At 36.0% G+C, this 23,405-nt stretch overlaps 2 protein-coding genes across 5 annotated transcripts in view; one reads left to right on the top strand and one right to left on the bottom strand.

Annotated features, from left to right (window-relative positions):
- The window catches only part of rxrab (retinoid x receptor, alpha b), a 78,435-nt gene extending 66,097 nt beyond the window's left edge, over positions 1–12,338 (top strand). For all 3 annotated transcript variants that reach the window (XM_079870604.1, XM_079870603.1, XM_079870605.1), the window contains 5 exons: positions 991–1,120; positions 1,826–1,958; positions 4,617–4,708; positions 8,178–8,283; positions 10,671–12,338. In XM_079870604.1, coding sequence (XP_079726730.1) covers positions 991–1,120; positions 1,826–1,958; positions 4,617–4,708; positions 8,178–8,283; positions 10,671–10,818 — 609 coding nt within the window. In that variant the 3' untranslated portion in view covers positions 10,819–12,338. The remainder of the gene's footprint in view (positions 1–990; positions 1,121–1,825; positions 1,959–4,616; positions 4,709–8,177; positions 8,284–10,670) is intronic.
- Positions 12,339–13,960: 1,622 nt separating this feature from the next.
- LOC307158212 (WD repeat-containing protein 5-like) lies at positions 13,961–23,397 on the bottom strand. Of its 2 annotated transcripts, none has more exons than XM_079870609.1 (14): positions 22,549–23,397; positions 22,033–22,128; positions 21,056–21,164; positions 20,878–20,951; positions 18,599–18,688; positions 18,395–18,484; positions 18,217–18,300; positions 18,081–18,136; positions 17,003–17,049; positions 16,701–16,776; positions 15,096–15,129; positions 14,402–14,476; positions 14,192–14,279; positions 13,961–14,098 (listed from the first exon to the last, which is right to left on the bottom strand). In XM_079870609.1, the coding sequence occupies exons 2-14, from the start codon at positions 22,096–22,098 to the stop codon at positions 13,998–14,000; spliced, it is 990 nt and encodes a 329-aa protein (XP_079726735.1). In that variant the 5' UTR covers positions 22,099–22,128; positions 22,549–23,397; the 3' UTR covers positions 13,961–13,997. The 2 variants fall into 2 exon arrangements, with proteins under 2 accessions (XP_079726735.1, XP_079726736.1); XM_079870610.1 differs by having other exon boundaries at positions 23,195–23,395.
- Between the last annotated feature and the right edge of the window lie 8 nt (positions 23,398–23,405).

Below are 23,405 nucleotides of genomic sequence, written 5' to 3'. Positions count from 1 at the left end.
ACATTCAGACATGGGCAAGGCAGGTAAAACAGATCTGAAACAACGCATGCGGAACATCCACAATTGACCAGACATTGTTCACCAGACACTGAACAAAGGAAACACTGGGGGATAAATAAACAGGGTAACAAGGGAGGGCTTGACAAGGAACAGGTGTGGAAAATAAATCGCTATGGCAACAAACAAGGGGAATAAGTGAAACAAAAGGACTACAAAATTAGAGACAGGAAACTAGAAATACAACATAAAAGTCCAAACAAACAGAACATGGAAATATAAAAAATTAAATGGCATTTGCAACCCATTTTACTTTCATACTGTAACTCCAATCTCTAAATGAAACAGGATATTTTATATACATATACATATATGGTTTTGATGACATTGGCCAAAAAGGAAAGTTGTTTTGGAGTTGGAGCAAGTTGTTACATTTTAATGAAAAATTACAAAGACTAACTTGTTTTTCCTTCAGATTATTGTATAATAAGATACATATCACCTATGTCTCTGATGTTTCTCCTAAAATTCCATATAACAAATTAAAATAGAAACAAAGAAGACATGTATAGAGCTATACAATTCATGTGGATAACATCACTGAAATAATTTGGTCTAATTTAGTCCAATTTGATAAGAAATGTTTGAGTTCATATTGAGACTGACTGTCATTTGCAGATCCTGGAATCTTGGCAGTTTGAGATAATGACATTGTCTTTTTGTTTGGAGTTCACTAGGGTCTTTTCCCCAGGAGAAAATCTGAGAATCAGGACACCAAAGTAAAAGTTTCCTCTCCATTGCTTTCTAGGAGAAACCACTGAGAACTCATTTTGATTTCTCTTTGTGTAGCCAGGAAAGCTACTGACATAGAGTCTCTCTCTCTCTCTCTCTCTCTCTCTCTCTCTCTCTCTCTCTCTCTCTCTCTCTCTCTCTCTCTCTCTCTCTCTCTCTCTCTCTCTCTCTCTCTCTCTTTCTTTCTTTCTCTCTCTCTAGCCTAACGACCCTGTAACAAACATCTGCCAAGCAGCTGCCAAGCAACTCTTTACCTTAGTGGAGTGGGCCAAGCGGATACCTCACTTTTCTGATCTCCCGTTGGACGATCAAGTCATCCTCCTTCGAGCAGGTGCGTCAGTAAATAAACACAGACCGTTTTTTTTTTTTTTTTTTTTTTGAGTCATGCAGACATCGACCTAAAATGACCCTTTTTGCTGTACATCTATTCTTCCTGATTTGAACTTACAGCTGAAAAAAAAAAAAAAAAAAAACATCAGCAAATGAAATGAGTATGTTTTTTGACATTACAGTCTATTCCAGAAGCATTATATAGATTTGCAAATACATTTGATCCAGCCTTGGGCCATAGCATCAATTAAAGAAGGAATTCCATCTCATTATCTCGGAGTTAGAGTCCTTATTCTGTAAAGGATGATGGCTTTTACACAGAGCGAGGGAGAATAAGAGGCTGGATTGTTCTCGCCATTCACATGTTGCATTATTTTATTAGGCTGTAGGTTGCCTGAGGACAACCAAACTCTCAGTTTATTTCTGTTCAGTGTGTTTTATTTAGAGCCTCAGAAATGGGATTGTAGCATATAAAACTGTGACAATGTATTTAAACATGTATAGAAATGTCCTCATTGAAACGAAACACAATTTTGGTTAAGAACATACAACTTAAGTTGATATTGAGCTATATGAGTAAACAAATAGAGCAGACAAATCCACCACACACACACACAGATACAAAGTAGATGTTTTGCTCCCTTTCTTGCTACCTTTGTTTTTTCACTTATCAATGTGCTGTTGTGCTCCTGTCCTCTGTTGCTAGGGTGGAATGAACTCCTGATTGCCTCTTTTTCGCATCGTTCCATAGCTGTGAAAGATGGGATATTATTAGCTACAGGCCTTCATGTCCATAGAAACAGCGCACATACTGCCGGTGTTGGAGCCATCTTTGACAGGTTAGTCGAAGCTTTCAGAGAAAAAAAATTCTGTGCTTGTATGATTTTCTATCTTCAGTGGAACACAAAAGGTGAATTTCTGAAGAATATTTTAGATGTTCTTTTAAATATAACGAAATGGGGATTGGGGATGTCAAGCTTACAAAATACAAAAATGGCACCTTAAAAACTCCAATAAAAGTATACGGCTCATTTACTATAGAGTGCAATAGTCCGGTTCCGTAAGTAAAAAAAAAAATCCCAATTAATTTTCTCCATTTGGGAATTGATTTTTAACAATAACTTATAAAACATAAAGTCAGATCTACAGTAGTGGCCAAAAGTGATTTCCGGCCAAGTAAAATTATAATCTTTACCCTTTATTCAAATATTATTAAAAATGTATTAACGATTTTGTTTGCATATTGCGTAGTTGTGCTTGGAGTCAATTGTTTTATTTGTGATAACACAATGAAACATGCCAAATTGTGCCGACATATTTGTTTTTCATGCTGTCATACAAACAAAATATTAATAATACTAATAGTCAATGTATGCTTTTTTCCTGTGAGCTTTTTGTTTTTCTATGCATTTTTTTTGGCCAAGTAAAAAAAAAAAAAAAAAAATATATATATATATATATATATATATATATATATATATATATATATATATATATATATATATATATATATATATATATATATATACTGTATATATATATGTGTGTGTAGTAATAGTTTGCAATTTTTGCAAAATATTTTTTTCAGATAAATACATTTATGAGGTTTAGTCTTTTGTTCTTTCCTCATATTTAAAATAAATATAAAACAAATAAAAAATATTTTATCCATGTTTCGATGGTTTAATCAAACTTTTAGGGTCATAATGAACAAATATCCCCTCCGGAAATCACTTTTAGCCACTGCTGTACTGTGAGCTTCAAGGTTGTTAGTCAATGTTAGTCTTTTGTTGAAGCCATCAACCTGCATTATTTCAACTTATTTTTAAATTATCATGTTTAACTGCAGAATACCTGATGTAAGCCCAGTCGTGTCGAATGACGACACTAAGGGTTTCACATGGGAACCACAAACACCTCTGATACTTCAGAAAACGCCAATGACAATTGGCAAGTGAAAGTGGCTTGCCACTCCCCCACATAAGTAGCAGCGTGCATTCACTTATTTCGATTTGTCCCGGCCATTTCAGCGGTCAGTTCAGTGGCAGGAGGGATAGAACATCTTGTTCCCTCCATCAGGAAACGATTCTCATGATTCTACAGAGAAATCTCGACCAATCAAAGAATCGAAACAAGCAAATCACACCAAAAGAAGCCACTGATTTCCATGAAGCACTGTGAATGGCGTAAAAGTCAGTTCAGTGCTTTTGCGAGTGAATGCAAAGTTTCTCTGTGCAACGCAATACGTTTGCAAGAGAAAAGCATTGAAATACATTTTTTTCTCCCATCTCATATTTTTCCGTCCCCTTAGGGGCTCCTATATATGTATATTTTCAGTGTCGGCACCACAAGTGGGCCCTGGGGGGCGTGGACCGGACACTTCGATTCCATTTCATCCGTCTCTTCGAATCAAAGTTTGTAATGTTGTTATTCTCTTCATAGCTGGTTGGTTTAGTTCATGCATTTGAACTCTTTAACAAAGACTTTTTAAAAATCCCTATAGGAAAAATAAATGGGAAATATACTTTCAGAACCAAGGCCAATGAAAAAGTGGATGGACACTGTTGCACTGTACCAAATCGTCTGAAGCCTTATGATAGTTTTGTATGAAGGACAGACCAAAGTTGTTATTCACTGAAACCTCAAATCTCAAATCACATTTTCCACACACAAAACTATCGGGCTTTATAAGACGTGGAACATAGTTGAATTACATTTGTGATACTTTTATGATACTTTCAGGTACTTTTTTTTATTTTGGAGCATGGTTGATCCAGTCCCCATTCACTTAAATGAAATGGAAAAGAGCAGCTACAACATTCTCCTAAATAGTTTGTGTTCCACAAAAAAGAGAAAGAAAGTAAATAGGGGCTTGTTCCTATAACTGAGTTCTTATATACCCGGTGCAAAATATACCCTAGTTATGATGACCGAATTTACATTTTGGGTGAACTATCGTTTTAAATTCAGTGTCTGTGTTCAGTTTATAGAGAGTAGGGTCTTGCGATCTACTAAGAAACCTTTCTGTGTCCTGATAGTAGGCCTACACCCTGTGGAAGATTTGTGACAGCCGTAGGTCATGCACACATGAATTTTTGAAAATAACCCCTATAATGATATTAGACGCTGCATCATGAAAGTGTCCTGCACATCTTACTCTTGATTGATGCCGTTTTTACATTAAGCCGTATGGCATTTTTATGTAGCGCTGTGATAATGTTTCACTGGCTGCGTGAGATATGCTGGTGTCCTCACTAATGAAATATATGCTGCCCGGTCTGTCTGCAGTCGAGATGAATGTGTCTTATAAGACATAATGACTTTGATTTTCAAGGCAATATGAAAACTAAATATAAAGCAGAGCGATGACTCACTGAGCCTGTTTAATATGTTACAGAACATTTACCGGCATTTTTAAGGGTATGTTTGAGAAAAATGAACTTGCTATAATTTAGTTGCTTGTGAGCGTAAAGATTTTTTCACTTTTTTTTTTTCAGAGTGCTGACAGAGCTTGTGTCAAAGATGAGAGACATGCAAATGGACAAGACTGAACTTGGATGCCTGCGGGCCATTGTTCTCTTCAATCCAGGTACAGTAATGTATACTTAAACTGAAGTGGCATTTTAAACGCACTTGCATAAGAGTGCTGTGATTAAGCTATCTTGCTATTTAAAAGGGGCTGAAATAAAGCCAGAAAGGGTAAATGAGATTCCTGTGACTGTAAACCCCAGTATAGCAGGCTTATAGCTATGTCCTGCAACATTGTTCCCACGTGTCCTCTGTGTTCATCTTCAAACAATAAAAATTGTCATTTTGGTGTGTAAAAATGTCTTAAATATTGACAGTCCAGTCAAATAATGAGTCAAGAAAGAGATCACTTTTGACCATTTTAATGGTGGCACCCGCAGCTGTATGGATGTACACACTTTCTGCACCGTTAGCACTCTGACTGACCTAATAAACGTCTTCCCTGCTAATATTTCTGCAGTTATTACGCGTGTCCCGTATTTCTGTCGACTAAACAATCTATGACAATCATTTTGTGAATTAATCGTTCTTTTGAATTGGTTCTTTGTCAGCATTGAATGAAATGGATATTCCCCTAAACAACAACTCAAACAAAAGCTACTTTTTGAAAGAATTCAACTACTGTGTCATGTGAATTAGCGGACATTTACACCGAAACGTGTTTCTATGAAAGCTTGTTTTTGCCATGGAATAAAAAAACATATAATATAATTGCGACTTTTTATTTCAAAATTCATTCTTTTTTTCTCGAAATTCCAATTTTTCTCTCAGTTATAATGTCAAAATTATATGCATATGTATATACAGTATGCAGGGGATAATCGGGAACTAAATAAGATACAGCTGATTAGAATTAATCACAGGAATAAACTGGGACATAACCGAAACTAAACAGAGCAGGAAAACATGAACTAAAGGAAACAAGTCAAGTCACCTTTATTTATATAGCGCTTTTTACAATACAGATTGTTTCAAAGCAGCTTTACAGTGATAACAAATAATGCAACAAAGATTGTTTCCGTTTACACAACACCGTGTTCATTGAAAACAGAAAACTTTATGCATTCTGGCCGTTCTGTGTAAACTTCAAAAACGTGAATCTGTGAAAACGGTGACGCACGTGCGTATTACGTGTTTGGTCTATAGGCATGCGCATTTGAATGCGTATGTGCACAGGCGCGTAGTCTTTCTCTACAAAGAGAACTGACACTGCCAACTACTTCTCTGGCATGCATAATACATACAATGTTGTCAAAACAGGCAAATCAAAAAATATTAAGAATAATAAGTGTCCCCAACAAAGCGTGCAAGAGGCGACAGTGGCAAGGAACACAAACTCCATCAGGTGACAGAATGGAGGGGGAAAAAAAACAGAATAGAATGGAAATTTCTAAATAAAATTCCATAACCGTGACAATATCTCGCAATTCTGACTTAAATTCTCAGAATGGTGAGATATAAACTCACAATTTCGAGTTATAAAGTCCAATTCTGAGGAAGACTGACTTTATTTCTCAGAATTGCAGGTTTATATCTCGCAATTCTGACTTTATAACTCACAATTGCGACTTTATATCACTCAATTCTGACTTTATTACTCACAAGCCCACAGTGGAAAATGAAACCATGTCCGTACTGAGCCGGATCGGCACAGAATGGAATGGTTAAGCAACGAGAATGGTTTGGCCCAACAGTGGAAAAGCGCCTATACTCTTACTTTTACTATATAAAATTAAAACTTCTCTCAGAGTGGAATTTTTAACATCAGCATATATTGAACTTTTTAGTGTTTGTGTTTGCAAAAATAAATAGATAAATAAATAAATCTCCTCTGAAATCCTGCAGGCGCCCCTGACAAAAGGTCAATTCAAGCACATTGCATTGTGGGATATGGTATCCGACGCTGAGGGCTTTGCCAAAAATAGTATGCTCAGCATCCTCTCTTTATATGTACAGTATGTGAAGAACGTTCTTACAAGGCGATGCACTTTGTTTCTAATGTCGTGACAAAGTACTATCATGCTGTGTGGAAAGAGGTTTGCTGCTTCTGAAATAGCTGAAATCTACAGCCTAAATTTATTTGGTTAAACTACCATTACCCATCACCCACAAGACAAGATACACACAAATATACACTACCATTCAAAATGTTGGGGTTGGTAAGATTTTGTAATATTTTTGAAAGATTTTTCAGCATCATTACTCCAGTCTTCAGTGTCACAGGATTCTTCAGAAATCATTCTAATATGCTGATTTGCTGCTCAAGAAGCATTTCTTATTGTTATCAATGCTAAAAACAGTCGTGCTGCTTACTATTTTTGTAGAAACCATGAAACTGTTTTTTTTTTTTTTCAGGATTCTTTGATGAATATAAAGTTCTAAAGAACAGCATTTATTTGAAATGGAAATCTTTTGTCCTCCCAGTTGCATAGTTCGCCGGTGCTAGGCTAGCGCGAGTCAACGGTAACTGCTAGCCTGCCATTAAAACAGTTTTACCCACTCCACAGTACACCAAAAGCAAATAAATTATAACGCCAGACTATCGATGTAAATGTCTGTTGAGAGAATAATGTTAGAAATCAAACTACCCTTTCATCGCATTGCAATAGTTATACTTTGTTCCCTGTATTTATTGCTGCTGAGAAACTAGTTCCTGTAAATGTAATGCGATCATTGAGATGCAAGAGTAGTTTGATTTCTAACATTATTCTCTCAACTGACATTTACATCGATAATCTGGCGTTATAATTTATTTGATTTTGGTGTACTGTGGAGTGGGTAAAACTGTTTTAATGGCAGGCTAGCAGTTACCGTTGACTCGCGCTAGCCTAGCACCAGCGAACTATGCAACTGGGAGGACTGGGTGAACATTTTTGAAAACTGTCTCCACTGATAAATAACACTCAGGCTAACTTGGAAATGAGGTCCGATGTCCAAAATCCTGAACCACCCCTTTAACACATCCTTGCTCAATAAAAGTATTAATTTCTTTAAAAAAATTCACTGACCCCACACTTTTGAACAGTAGCGTAGCATCTAATAAAATGACACCTTAAAGGAATAGTTCACTTAAAAATGAAAATTCTGTCATCATTTACTCACCCTCAAGTTGTTTCAAACCTGTATGAATTTCTTTCTTCTGCTGAACACAAAAGTAGATATTTTGAAGAATGTCAGTAACCAGACCCCATTGACTTCCATAATAGGAAAAAAAAAGTCAATGGGAAGGAATAGGAAGTCAATGGTGTCCATCAACTGTTTGGTAACCGACATTCTTCAAAATATATTATTTTGTGTTCAGCAGAAGAAAGAAATTCATACAGGTTTGAAAAAACTTGAGGGTGAGTAAATGACAATAGAATTTTCATTTTTAAGTGAACTATTCCTTTAACATGACTTTATTTGTTTTGCTGAGCATCAGGCAAGGTTTATCCTTACATGCCATTTCTTATGTAAGCTGTGTGTAAATATGACTTTATCTTAGGTAGTTCACAAAAAATTGTGGATTTTGTGTTTTTATCAACTCTTAGATTCAAAAGGACTGTCTAATCCATCAGAGGTGGAGGCATTAAGGGAAAGAGTGTATGCTTCTCTAGAGGCCTACTGTAAACACAAATACCCCGATCAGCCTGGGAGGTACACACACACACACACACACACACACACACACATGCACGCACACACAGGGGACTCTCCACAGAGGTAATGGTTTTTATACTGTACAAACTGTATATTCTATCCCCTTACACTACCCCTAAACCTAAAGATTCAGAGTGAGCATGATATATTTTTCATGTGCATGTTCATTTCATTTTCACAACCAATTTTACTTAGAGTAAAAGTCAATTTTGCTTATTTTATATTTACAAAATATATATTTTACAATACTGTTAAGAAGTTTTTGAGCGGTAAGATTTTGTCATGTTTTAAAAAAAACCTGTATACTAATTAAGACTGAATTTATTTATACAATAAAAACATTAATATTGCAAAATATTATTACAATTTAAAATAACGGTTTACCATTATTTACCATAAATGGATTATAATGTTTGAAGATTCGTGGTTACATCTGAAATTGGTTGAAATTGGTTTGTCTTTTAATGCATTATACTTTCTAAAGGCATAACGGTAGTTACAATTATTCATGAGATCATAAAATGCATTATTAGGTGCATTACAAAGCATAATTATAAAATTATATAATTATAAAAAATACTTTTATAATGCATTATACATAAAGGATTTAAGTAAAGTGTTACCAATCATTCTATTATGCTGATTATGTGCTCTAGAAACATTTCTTATTATTATCAGCATTGAAAACAGTTAATTGATTAAAAAACTGATTAATTTTTTTTGGGGGGGGGTAAACATGATACATTCAGGATTTTTTGATGAATAGAAAGTTAAAAATAATAGCATTTATCTTTTGTTACATTATACATGTCTTTACAGTCACATTTGATCAATTTAATGTGTCCTTGGTGAATAAAAAATAAAATAAAAACACTGACCCCAAACTTTTGAACGATAGTTTCTTTAATTTAAAAAAATAAATAAATAAATAAAAAAAATAAAAAAAAGAATGATTTACCTTAACTTAACATTTTAAGAAAACAGCTTAAAGGTTCACCCAAAAATGAAAATTCTGTCATTAATTATTCACCCTCATGTCATTCCAAACCCATAAGACTTCCATTCATCTTCGGAAACACAAATGAAGATCTTTTTGATGAAATCTGAGAGCTTACTTGTCCCTCCATTGTAAGTCAAGTTTTATTTATAGAGCAAAAGTTTAACACACCCGTTGTTGATCCAAAGTGCTTTACAATACAATGAAAATATAAATCAGAATTTAAGAGAGAAAAGGAGCAGGAAAAAAAGACAGAAATGGAGATAAAAATCAAGTATCAAAATCAATCAAAATGTATATACATAACAGCATCACTCGTATGCTAGAGAATAAAAATAAGACTTTAAACTAGATTTAAAAGCATCCAGTGATAGAGAGGCCCTAATGTTCAAAGGTAGACTGTTCCAGAGCTTTGGGGCGACTACAGAGAAAGCTTGATCACCTTAAATTTTACAACAAGAACGTGGGACCGATAAAAGTAACTGATCATAAGATCTTAGTGACCTAGAAGCTGTATGGCCTAATAAAATCACAAATATAATCCGGGGCCAAATTGTGCAGTGCCTTGTATGCGAAAAGAAGGATCTTAAAGTCGACTCTATATTTTATTGGTAGCCAATGCAATGAAGCAAGTACAGAGGAGATATGATCCCTTTTCTTAGTTCCTGTTAACAATCTGGCTGCTGAATTTTGAACCATCATGTAACAGCTACGCAACCACCATTTTGACGTTTCAAAAAGTTCATAAAGAGATCGTAAAACTAATCCATATGAATTGAGCGGTTTAGTCCAAATTTTCTGAAGAAACTCGATCGCTTTATGTGATGAACAGATTTAATTTAAGCTTTTATTCGCATGTAAACATTGATCAGCGAACATAAACAGAAGCTCAACCGAACCTGCTTGACTCGCGGGAAAAAACGTCATTGGTTCTTGCGGAAGCTCAAGCGTGTTGCGTAACACATGAGAATGAACGTCAAACGAACATGCTTGAGCTTCCGTTTACCACAACTGATGTGTGAGTTGATGGATGTTCAAATGTGAATAAAAGCCTAAATTAAATCAATTCATCATATACAGTGATCGTGTCTCTTCAGAAAATTTTGACTTAACCACCCAATTCATGTGGATAAGTTTTACGATCTCTTTATGAACTTTTTGAAGCATCATATTGGCAGTTGACTAGCTGTGAATAGAGGGACAAAAAGCTCTCAGATTTCATTAAAAAGATCTTAATTTGTGTTTAGAAGGTAAACGAAAGTCTTACAGGTTTGGAACGACATGTGGGCGAGTAATTAATGACAGAATTTTCATTTTTGGGTGAACTAATCCTTTAAGTATTACACTGTGCTAATCCAAACATTGACATCCATTGTTTCATGAACAGATTTGCCAAGCTGTTACTGCGTCTGCCTGCCCTGCGCTCCATCGGCCTGAAGTGTCTTGAACATCTCTTCTTTTTCAAGTTAATCGGGGACACTCCCATCGACACTTTTCTAATGGAAATGCTCGAGGCGCCACACCAAATGACATGAGGGAATGATTTCTTTTCATCTCCGCCCCTTTGACAGAGGGTGCAGCTTATGTATAGAACACCACAGGAGGCCGGACAGGACACATCTCTGATCTCACAGGAGAGGACTGATCCAAGAGTAATTCTACCTTGGCGTTTCTTCAGAAAACATTGCGCAATCCACAAAATACTGAGTAACTGTTCATTGCGGAATCCCATACAGGATGGATTAAGTGAGTTTTTCCTGGTTTGCATGCACGTTTGGGAAGTCTCACAAAGTGCTGGAGTTTTTTTTTATTTTTATGGTTACTCATTTCTTCTGCCTTACAGAGGTCTACCTCTGCTTTCCATTGAGTACACAGCCAAACCACCTCATCTCTGAACTCACAATCATTTTGCTGTGAATTTTCAAATTTCATGAGAGGATTAAAAAAAAATACCTCAGATGCACTTCTTCATGCAGCTGTCCTTAAGGAACACATCACTGTATCTGCCATTAGAAGCTCTTGCTCAAACTGTAGCACAGAGTTCAGTGTTAACAGTGTTAAAAGGACCACATTCGTTTATTTTTCAGGCACTTATAAAATGCTTCTTTCAAGTGGTATTGTCATACGTCAGGATGCTGAAAGTCCATCTTCATGAGGAAGAAACTGCACGCAATTTGTCCTTTTCTTTTTTGGGAGATAAATGGGCCTGTGAATAACAGAATGGTCTAAAAAAAGAATGAAAAGCAGGTGTACTCCTGGCTGAACTCACGCTGGATGAAAATGCAATGATTCATTGTTAGAATTGTGTAAAAAAAAAAAAAAAAAATTCATGATGTTTTGCCTCTATAATTCAGCATAAATATGTATTAAGTATTTCCAAAGATTTTCAATAATGCTTATATATCATCTGATAATTTCCAGCAAGAGGGCGTTTGTGATTTGAAAATATGCAACGAGTTAAAGGAATCCAGATGATAGTCTGGCCTCAGGGAATCACGAGGTTTAAGAAGTGCTACGTCTGTCCCCTATTGGAAGAGTTGTGACATTGCAGCTGCACTCATTTGCCATTACAGTTTAAGAGTTGGGTTTTCATAAAATGCTTGGCAAACATTGCAAAATAACCATTTCTGCGCCTCAGGTTGATGCAAAATCCCACATTTTCTTGTGTTTTTGGTTCTGTTGTGCAGTGTCTTATCTGTATCATAAGGAAGAAACTGTAAATGTTGATAATTACAGATTCATACCATTTGTACTGACCCATCAAACCTCAGTTGCAGATTGAGCCAATCTGAAGCAGTGTTTTCATGATGCCGATGAATTTAAAATACAGTAGTCAACATTTGAAGTGGATCGAAACCTTGCATCAAAGTTATACATGAATATTGAACAAAAACGTTCTCGTCTTAGGACAACTTTGATGAACTTTTTTGATCCACTTCAAATGTTGACTACTGTAATTATTATTGGATTTCGGGGAGTATGTGAGCTGTGTAGCAGCAATTTAAGGAATTGTCATTAGCAGACCTGCTGATTTAGACTACACATTCTGCCAAAAGTCTATTACGCCAGGCCTCACAAGCAAAATGACCACAAAGTATTCAGTCTAATATGCATACAAACAGCATAGACTGTCTATGATTGCTATACAGAACCTAAAATTATAGCGGTCATGTTTTTTTCATGCTTTGAATCAGCCGTCAGGGAAGATCAGTGAACTTTTGTTTGTGCTGTCATTGGACGTCTTTGGCCTTTCATTTCTCTAAAACCAGCATATTTTGAATGTGCAAACAAGAACTAAAAGCCCCTTGCTGTGGTAAATACATGTAAAGCGCTTGGGTTTACACTGTGTTGGACTAGTCGTCAAACAGGGTTTGTTAGACCATGAGGAGCCAGGCACATCTTCTCTGATATCAGCTGCAATTAGACATCTTTCTCTAAATCTGTTCCCTGTGACTGTGTGAGACACCGGTCCATCACAGGACAAGTTAGCAAAACACAAAAGAGATGCATTTTAAGAGAATTATCTATTTTTGTACAAAGTGTAATTTTTTTCTCTGTAGCATTATTTTATCAGTTCCATGTTGTACACATTGTTGGTGTAAATATTCATTTTTAATTGGAGCCATGCCCTTAAACCTGGACTGAGGGAAAGGTGCAAAAGCTTGTTCTGTTGTTTTCGTGGTACCCTCACCTGAGAGCTGAGGATGGCTCCCTCGTTCTTTTTTACAAGACAAATTGAGGTTGTGTTGTGTATTGACCTGCTATATAATGTCTGCTCAAAGGACTATTAAATTTCCGATTGTAAAAAAGGCTGATGTCATCTTCAGAAAACAGAATTATTTGATAGTTGTGAATTATTGATAGTACAATAAGGCAACACTTTACAATAAGGTTAATTGGTTAATGTATTAACTAACATGAACTAACCATGAGTAATACATGTGTTACTGTATTTGTTAATCTTTGTTAAAGTTAATAAAAAATAAAGCTGTTCATGTTAGTTAACAGTGCATTAACTAATGTTAATAAGATTTTAATAAAGTATTAGTAAATGCTGAAATTAATATTAACAAAGAATAATAAATTCTGTATAAGTGCAGTTCATTATTAGTTCATGTTAACTAATGTAGTTAACTAATGAACCTTATTGTAAAGTGTTACCGATATTTCTATATACTCCTATAGCAAAGTGTGCAGAAGATTGTACACTTTATGGAGATTACTGCTCAAATGAGAATGAAAATAAAACTGAGACTAAGACGAATGAATACCTTCAGATTCAAAGCTGAAATGCTGGAAAATTATGTTTAGAAACAATTGAAGGTTCAAACAGACATTGCAAAAATTTACATCAAGAGACATTTTCTCATTTAACAAAACTGTTTATATATACATTTTTGGTATGTCTACCAGAAGTACATATATCTTTACCCAAATAGAACCATGAAACAATAGAATTCATGATCTGATAGAAAACATTTGCTCTTCTGTAATAAATTAAAATGAACTGAGAACATTACAGTAGATGATACAGTATATTAAGGGGAGAAAATCTTACTGATAAGTGAGATGTCACTATTCTAAGCAGATAGGACCTGCCCATCTCTCAGATAAGCCTGAACCATGTGCTATCAAACCATTGTAAAAGACAGAAACTATTTAAAGTCATCAGTCTGAATCTTTCTACTAAAGCCTCTGAAGTATATGCTTTAACTTAACAATCACTCTTCCACAGTTTGATGGTCTTGTCATTCTCCAGGGATGCTGATGCAATGATGTTTTCTGTAGGGTGACAAGCTGTCGAGATCACTACATCTAAGGACAAAAAATACATCATATTTACAACCTCTTATGTTAACAAAATGAAAGAGACTGCAGTGTCTGGGAGGTCAATCAAATGTCATATACCTGTGTGCCCTTGTAATTTCTGCACAATTTCTTTGGTCTGCAAGTTCCAGATATACACCATATTGTCTTCAGAGCCTGAGACGATCCACTGAACGGAACCAAGACAGATTCAGGTTATTTAAAAAACTTGCTCTTAACAGGAACTGGCCTAAAATAACTATATAAATATGTATTAAAACAAATACTTTGACAAAGTTAAACTGAACCTACCTTTCCTCCAGTCACAGAAAAATTGGCAAACACGCAATACTTTTCATTCTTATGTCCAGTATATGTCTTGAGACACTAAAAAATATAAAAGATACAATAGATCATTCAAAAGCATGAAACATTACCCACACAAATTTACTTATCTAAATGACATTCAATTGTTTTTATATAGGCCTACAGCCAATTAGAAACTTAACACTGACAGAAAACATTCTGCATTTTTATAAAATAAAAAATAAAAAGCTATTTACTTTTTACTTATTTTTTTTACAAATTAGGATGTTCCCAAAAGGAGGTTTTGCCAGATTTAACACTTTTTGGGGGATCAATTTATACCCAGAAATTATATAAGTAGGTGTAAACACATTTGTTTGACTATATTAGCGAGGACATCTCATGGACATCTACTGTTTATATATATATATATATAAGGTTAATGATATTTGTTATCACCTAACCCGACAGAAACCTGTGCAAAACACTAGATTTATATATAAATTGGACCTCACAAGAATAGTCAATCCTGTACACATGCATACAAATTAGCATTATCAACATGTCATAAAATATATTTTTTTTAATTTAGTAAAATGAATAGCATGTATAATATATACACTATTAATTTGAATACAATACATTTAAAAAAAAAAAAAAATCAGTAGTAGTACAAATTCATTATAATTAAATTACAAACCTTTCCTTTGCTGTAGTCCCAGAGCTTTAAGGTACTGTAAGGAAAAAGAAAGAATATTTCATCTATTTACCCTTAGTAAATGCACTGTGAACTAACATGAACAAGAGCATGTTTATTAACTAACATTAACAAATGTTCATAAATGCTGTAAAAATATACATATAATATAATATAAACTTTTATGCACTGAAAAAAAAAAAAAATTAATGCACTGACTAATGTTAAAGTGCACCTATTGTGCTATTTTAAAGGTTCCTAAGTTTGTTTCAGAGGTCTCCTACAACAGGTTGACATGCATCAAAGGTCAAAAAACACTTTAATTTTCTCATAATATACATTGCGCATCACCAGATTTTGCAATGAACATCAAACGACTTGTCAGATGATTCAGTCCCTCCTTTATGAGAGCCTACTCTGCTCTGATTGGCCAGATGGCCCAGTCTGTTGTGATTGGTCTACCACATACAGCGTGTCGGAAATGAAACATCCATTACCATAACTGAACATCAGCTCCGGAGGCTTCCTCAGTCCTCAGCAATTGTACACATAGTAAAGACAGTAACGATGGCGTCGATTGCATCATATCAATCTGAGCACGAGTCCAATGATGAAACATTGGAAGAACTAGTTATTCAACCCGAATCTCCATAGCAAGGGCGACTTAAGAAGATGTTTCTCAGTGATAAGATACTCAGTTTGAGGTACATTTATGAGATTATGCAACTGTAATTCCTCACCACCAGCATTAAATGTGTATGTCCATCAACAAATGTGTAGCCTATATTTCTAATTTATTAAACTGTATCATTAACTGCGCCAATATCAGAGCATATGTTAGCCGAGCACTAACGTGAATGTCTGATGTAACATTAAAGTTTGTAAAACAAATCTTGCTCAATTCTTAATCATTACTCAAAGTAGCAACGACAGACACTCTGCATTAATAGACACATTTTTAGGTAAAAGGGGCACACAGCTGATTAGCATTAACTATTTCAGTAAGACAGTAATAACTTGAGTTAGCCAGAGACCTACACAATATAAAACACAAAACTACATATTTTGAACACCCAGTAGAAAATATATACATTAATAATTAATCATACATACAGGTTGTGATTCTGAGGAGCAAGCTGATCCATATAAAGTGGGTACTGACCCATCTTTCAAGCAAGCATTTTGTATATCCCGCCGATCAAGTTGTTTGCGAAAGGACAACGTAGAACATAGGCGGGCATTATGCAAATGTGTTGGCTAGTGACGTGTAGCCGTAACTGATTGGGATTCGAATTCCTGACGTCTCATTAAGGCGGTTCAGAGTCGATTCTTTCTTTTGGGAGACAATAACTTTATTCATCATACAATTTCGACTACAACTTTGCAGACCGTTTACATTTACAGACAGCTATATTACACACTGCATGAAAAAGAATATTAAAAAAAACATTGGGGGAACTTGAGACTTTATTGTATAGTGTTACCATAATATTTATATTATACATTTGTTACAAATGTTTGCAATTTTGACAGTTTTGCTGAATTAATTTAGTCTCAGAGACTGCATTGAATGGAATAAATAGTCACTAGGGGGATGAGTTCACTTACTTGTCCAGTGTTGCAGCCAGAATGTATTTTCCATTTGGAGAAAACTTTACAAATGAGACAGGAGGGTTGTCATCATCTTGAAATAAAAAAAAGGATCAGTTCTCCATCAACAGACTCTCCTTATTTGCATTTAGAGAGGCCACATTTATCCAAATTATGCACCACACAACATCCTGCCATCTGGCACCACAACAACACTCAACATCTAAAATAAAGTCCAACTGAATTTGGAAAACTTGATATCATGCTCACCAGCTTCATCAGCACACATGGTACATACTACAGAGAAAACAGTCACATACCTATAAGAGTTCTCAGACATTGTCCTGAAGCAGTGTCCCACAATCGACTGAAATACAGTAAGTAACATGAATGGATAAATATTAACATCACATCGGTCTTAAAGAATCAAACGTAAGGATAGTGGCTTACTTGGAGGTGCTGCAAGTAAATGTTTAGTATGTCTGCTCTACATGACAGAGAATGTGCTATGCCACTCTGCCTTTTACGTGTTTGGATTTGTTGACATGCCTTTGGAGGGCAGGGTTTTGGACAGAGGGTGTGTGGTTGAACAGATGGGGGTGGTCTTGAGCAAGTTACCAAAAACACTGAAATGACTTTCAGCACATTAAAAGTGCCTCTGTTATTCTATTTTAAAGGTTCCAAATTGTGTTGACTCATACAATTATGGCTTGCTCATACTACAGTTTAATCATAATATACATTGTATATCACCTAATTTTTCAAAGAGTCTGAAAACAGTTTGTTTGAGGATTCAGTCTCTCTAAACCTCTCATTACTGCCAGCCTACTCTGATTGGTTAGAAGGCCCAGTCTGTTGGTCTACAGCTTACAGTGCATGTCAGAAAATGAAACGCCTATTACCATATATGAATTTCAGCTCTGGAGGCTTGATGATGGCATCAGTTTTTTCACATCAATTCCAGTGCAAGTTCGTATCCTTTTGAAGAGCAAGCAAAGTTGATTCGCAGTCCTAAAAAGCGTTATCTCGACATATCGACAACACGAAACAAACTCTTCCAGGCCTCAGCTACAACTACATTTTTTTGTGGGCAGGTCAAAGTATACGTTGTTTAGGGGCAGCCAATGATGATTGACCATAGGCTGGAATTATGCTAATTTGTTACATTGTTACGTAGTTATGTAACACGAAGAGAGACTGGAATAGCTGACGACTCGTTTCGGCAGTTCAGAATCGATTCTTTATTTTAGGAGACAATAACTTTTTTGTTGTGCATTTTGATCTTTAAAAACTTGCAGACATTTTACATTCAGAAACAGCTATATTACACACTGCATTTGAATACTATTCAAAATAGCATAATAGGGGTACTTTAATAGAAGGCGCTACTCAACTTACCATAAACCATCATAGCTACTGGATACTATCAGAGATCCGTCTCTGTTGAAGTGAACCTGGAAACATTAAATGAAAATGACATCATCAAAATCTGCATGAAAGCTAACAAAACGATTTTTTAGGAATCTATTTTTACCGCTGAGACCGGGTCTGAGTGAGCTGGCAGGGTCTTCAGACACTTCCCAGTTTTGACATCCCAAATCCGTACACTCTCATCAAACTGTCAACATGAACCACACCACTCGATCACTAAATGACATATCATTGTAATCGTTTTTGCATTTAAAAAATAATCCATCTTTTTGTTTACTTACAGATCCAGAAACAACAAGATTCGACTGTGGGTTGAAGTTACAACAGAAGACGTAGTTGCTGTGGCCTTTTAGTGTCTTTAGACATTTTCCCTTTAAAAACATGGCAGAGAATTTGGGGACAAAACTCAGAAACTGATATTTTAGGTGACACCTACAGCATCAGAATATATACATGTGTGCAAATATATGTTTGAAAAGATTTACCGAACTCATATCCCAAATCTTCAGTGTCTTGTCATCTGATGCAGACACCAAAAGATTTGAGTCTGAAGACCAGGCCACATCTGATATTCCCTGCCAAATACAACACAGGGTTGTAAAACACATCACAATATGATTTCTAAATGTTGGAACAGAAATATTCTTAAAGGGATAGTTCAAGCCATCCTAGGTGTATATGACATTCTTCTTTCAGAAGAATTAGAGCCCTGCATGGGCCTCAAATCTAGGCCCGAGCCCGGCCCTTGCCCGAGACGCTCAGGCCCTAGCCCGACCCGTGTCCGACAGCTCATCACAATTATCAGCCCGAGTCCGACTCGAGCCCGGTTTTTTTCATTTTTTTTTCATTACACAGCGGCAGAATTAAAATAGGTCAGTTTTGTTAGTTATGTTTCTTTTCATTTCTTTATTAAGTTAATTTAGACAAATATTTGGAGCATTTTTTTTTTTTATGACGACCAAGCAGCTGAGCCGACAGCGAGTAAAACATGTTTGATCAATTTAGCCTATCAAATCAACGCTAATACTTTACTTGGCTACAATAAAATCCATATAAAACACATCAAGCATATCACTCAGACAGTTAGTTTAATAAATATTTATTTATCAGGCTCAGGCTGCTCGCAACAGCGCTCGCAAACGAAATTAGCATAGCCTACAATCTAAACAAATTAAATTAAATAAATTAAAAACAAACTTGCAGGTTATCTTACCTCAAAAATGCACCACAGAACAACAACAAGTTAAATGAAAATAAAGTCAAATCAAACGAAAAACATCTGTAGCCTAGTTTCCAACAGTTAAACGAAAATAAAGTCCAATCAAACGAAAAGTTAGAACAGTCTCTTACAGAGCATCGTGGAGAAAAAGAATAGCATCCACAGTGGACAATTATAACCCAGTCAGCCTCTCTTCTATCACTCTTCCCGTTGCGTTTTAAGTTTGCCATCTGCGATTTTGCTCTTAATATTCTCCATTATTTGCACATGAGGTGAATCGTGGGTCACGCTGACGGGAAACCTTCTGTGTGTGTGTGTGCGTGCGTGAGACTGTCATGTCAGTCATATGTCAGTGTATTTATAAGATTATGAAAGTTATGAGGTTATGAAATGTCTTCCTATGTTTGTTTTTCTATCGACGTCGTCAACTTCTCATATTGTTTTTAATTAATGTCTAAAAATATAAAAAGAAGGATAACCCAAAAAAAGCCAGAGGCCCGGCCCGCATGTGAACTATGACGTGAAAATTGGCCCGAAGCCCGGCCCTAGGGGCGTAAATAAGTCGGGGCCCGTCGGGCTCGGGCTGAAATGCAGGGCTTTAAGAAGAATACAATCAGAGTCCAAAATGTCCTGGCTCTTCCAAGCTTTATTATGGCATAACCTTTGATCTCACACACAACGTAATGACGAACGCGAAAGTGCAGAGGATAGAGCAGACACCAGTCAAAAATTAGAAGTCTAAAACGACAATTTTTAAAGAGAAATGTCGAGGGAGCTTGAGTTTGTTACCCAGCCCTGTTTGTTTGAACGGTGAGAGGCGTCAAAGCTTACGCTACTCCTACAATCCTACGTCATACATCGTCAAGTGTTACTCTTTTGGCTTAAGTCGACTTGCGTAGGCCATCTGGCGGAAGCTAGTTATTTTAGTCGAATAACATGAACGAACACGAATCTTACACGAACACATCGCTTCACTTCAGAAGGCCTTTATTAACCCCCCCCAGAGCACTTTTATCATGGATGCACTTTGATGGACTTCAAAACAGAAATGGCCATTCACTGCCATTATAAAGCTTGGAAGAGCCAGGGCTTTTTTTTTTTTAATAACTCTGATTGTATTCGTCTGAAAGAAGAATGTCATATACACCTAGGATGACTTGAGGGTGAGTAAATCATGGGGTAATTTTCATTTTTGGGTGAACTATCCCTTTAAAGTCTCCCAAGATACACAATTGCTTTATATGATGAACATATTTAGTTTAGGCTTTTATGTACATATAAACAATGATCAAAGGACATACATAGAGCTCATGAAATACGGTCAATTACAGCTCAACCAGACTTGAGATGACTTTAAGCACTTTTTGAAGAGTGAAAGTCTTAGTGGAATGGACTTTCAATGAAGGGAAGAAATTTCTCAGGTTTCATTAAAAATATCTTGTGTTTTGAAGACGATCGAAAGTCTAATGGGTTTGAAACAACATGAGGGACACGAGTAATTGATGACAGAATTTTCATGTTAATTTTAACTTTCATTAAACTCACAAGTTTATGTCCGGCAAGACTCTTCTCAAATTTTCCATCAAAAGTGCACCATATTTTGATGAGCTTGTCTGCCGCTGAAAAAGAGATTGTCATTTTTAAAATCTTCAGACATTGGTTTGCCGTTTTATAGATTACAATTGAATGTTACAAAACAAACAAACAAACAAACACTGCTTACATGAACTGGCCAACCATTCACCACTAGGGCTAAATTTCACTGATGATATAGCTTTTGTGTGGCCTGCGAGGGTGAACTTCAATGAGTAGTTTGGCTTCACAGGGGCAGACTTGAGGAAAAAAAGTATACAGATTACATCAACAGAGAAACACCTTAACTTCTGGCTGAAACTGCATTTAAAGTTGGCATGAAACGTGCCCTTACGGCAGTCATCAAAGAAGAGAAGAGATTTCATTGCAAGAGGGAGCGGAAATTAAAGGGATGGTCCTCGAGCCAAACACCCCCCCAGAAGCCTTTTTTCCCTTGGTCGAACATTATTAAAGTTAGAGCTTCTTTAGAGATATCAGCCGGATGGCTTAGTGCAGGCGCTAATGGATCCAAGGTTGTATCTCGTAAATTACCACACTAATAATGCCCAGAATGGTACCAAACTTCTACAGTAGTACAAATAGGTTCTGTACTCATAAAATGAGGCATTGGAAAGTTTGTAAGTATATCAAGAGTTTATTTAAATAACACTTGCCTGATGGCTAATGCTACTGCTAATCCGGACGCCGAGGTAACTTCCGTGATTTGGGAAAAGCTCATAAAAGCCCTAGCAGAAAGCGATGCATAAGGATGTAGTGTAACAACGAATTATTATTTTTTCCGAAGTGTTGACAACTTAGTGTTAACTAATAATCGTTGCAAAATATTAGTGCATTCCTGGAACTGGGCATAATTACACTACATCCTTATGCATCGCTTTCTGGCTCGAGGTCATGGTGCAAAGGACCCTAGGTTGATTTTACTCCGAACCATCCCTTTAATTTGAGTAAGATTACAAGGACAAATGCTTTTTATATGATGTGCACAGATAAATCATCTATAATAAACACTGCAATATTCCGTAAAAGAGAATAAGAATGGTCAAATTTGAAATCACAGTGACTTTAAAAGAGCAAAGCAACCAAAGGGCTATTTTCTGTCTTTTTTACCTTAGAGGATGATGATGCTGCATGTGTTTTATGTGTCTCTGTGTCCAGCTTCTTCTCTGATGCCATCACTGCATCTCATGTGGTCAAATAGTTACTCTAAATAACAGAGAAAGAGATCATCAAGTAATTTAAGAGACTAGAAAGTTGTACAGGATTCAAATGCCATTTGTATATCAACAAAGCAAACTTGACAGCGTTGAGCTGCTTCAAAATGCACATGGCCTAAAAGGAAAGTCTCGCTACAATAGCATGGCAGCCAAGCCAGTTACTTCCTCTGACTAATTAATATGTTTATTTACTATATGGTGCGGCGTATATTTTGACAGTCAGACACACATGAATCAGTTAGAACAGTAAACAACTATGTAGTTAACGCCCTATCATGCACACACGCCTGTCACTGCTGTCCACTCACACACCTAGCACGGCTAACAACCGAACCAGAGTACTTGCATTCAGCTCAGGTTTGCAAATCATATAAGCGACGAAACACGAACAAAAAAAATAATAACTTACTAGAAGATTCTCAACCAAAGTTTCGGCTTCAAACGAGCCACTCTCGTTACAAAACAACTAGCAGAAAAGACACGTCGGGACACTTGCTGAGCCAAATAGAAATTACACACGCGCGCCACCGCGCATGTGCAGTGTGTAATGACAACTTGAGTTTCTTATGATGGCTGTCTTCTTTACTTATGCGACCAATATACATTTTCCACAGCTTTAGTTTCTGAATAAACTGTGAACGAAATCATGTATTTTTATTTAAGTACTTTGCGAGTAAGTGTGTAAAAGTGTTAAAGGATCTCGCTCTATACAGATCTAGGATCAGTCAGTCTTACTGTTTTATATTGTTTTAGTGCTAATTGTTTGGTGACATCATGAGATGTGGAACATTACAAAGGAACTGTTTATTTATGTTTTTTTTTTTTGTTTGTTTTGTTTTTAATGGACATTAATAAACATTATATTATTTTGATATATTATTATTTTGACCAGTGTTGCAGGATAAAACAAGTGCGGCACATTTTTTTCACAGCATCAAATGTTTGTCTAGAAGTAAGCTAATAAAAGTTAATTTCAGCAAATCAATATATCACGTCCACGCATGTATTTATTTTGTAAGTAACGTTAACGTTAGCTATGTTGATCATCAACTCACAACAAACCCATTCACCCCACGGTGAAACAAAACAGCGTTTCGTGGTCCTGATCAAGATCTACTGACTTTTCTCTGTAAATATGCTACTTTGATATTTATAATAAAGAAAACAAAAGAATACTGGACGTTTGGAACGAGAATGTTGAAGGCCGATCGGCGCCGAGAGCGTTCATTTACACAACAACAACAACAACAACCACAATACCGTGCG

The sequence above is a fragment of the Squalius cephalus genome (assembly GCF_949319135.1).
Source record: "Squalius cephalus genome assembly, chromosome: 5".
NCBI classification, from domain to species: domain Eukaryota; kingdom Metazoa; phylum Chordata; class Actinopteri; order Cypriniformes; family Leuciscidae; genus Squalius; species Squalius cephalus.
The sequence above is the reverse complement of the archived record's forward strand: the minus strand, read 5'-3'. Positions and strand labels throughout refer to the sequence as shown.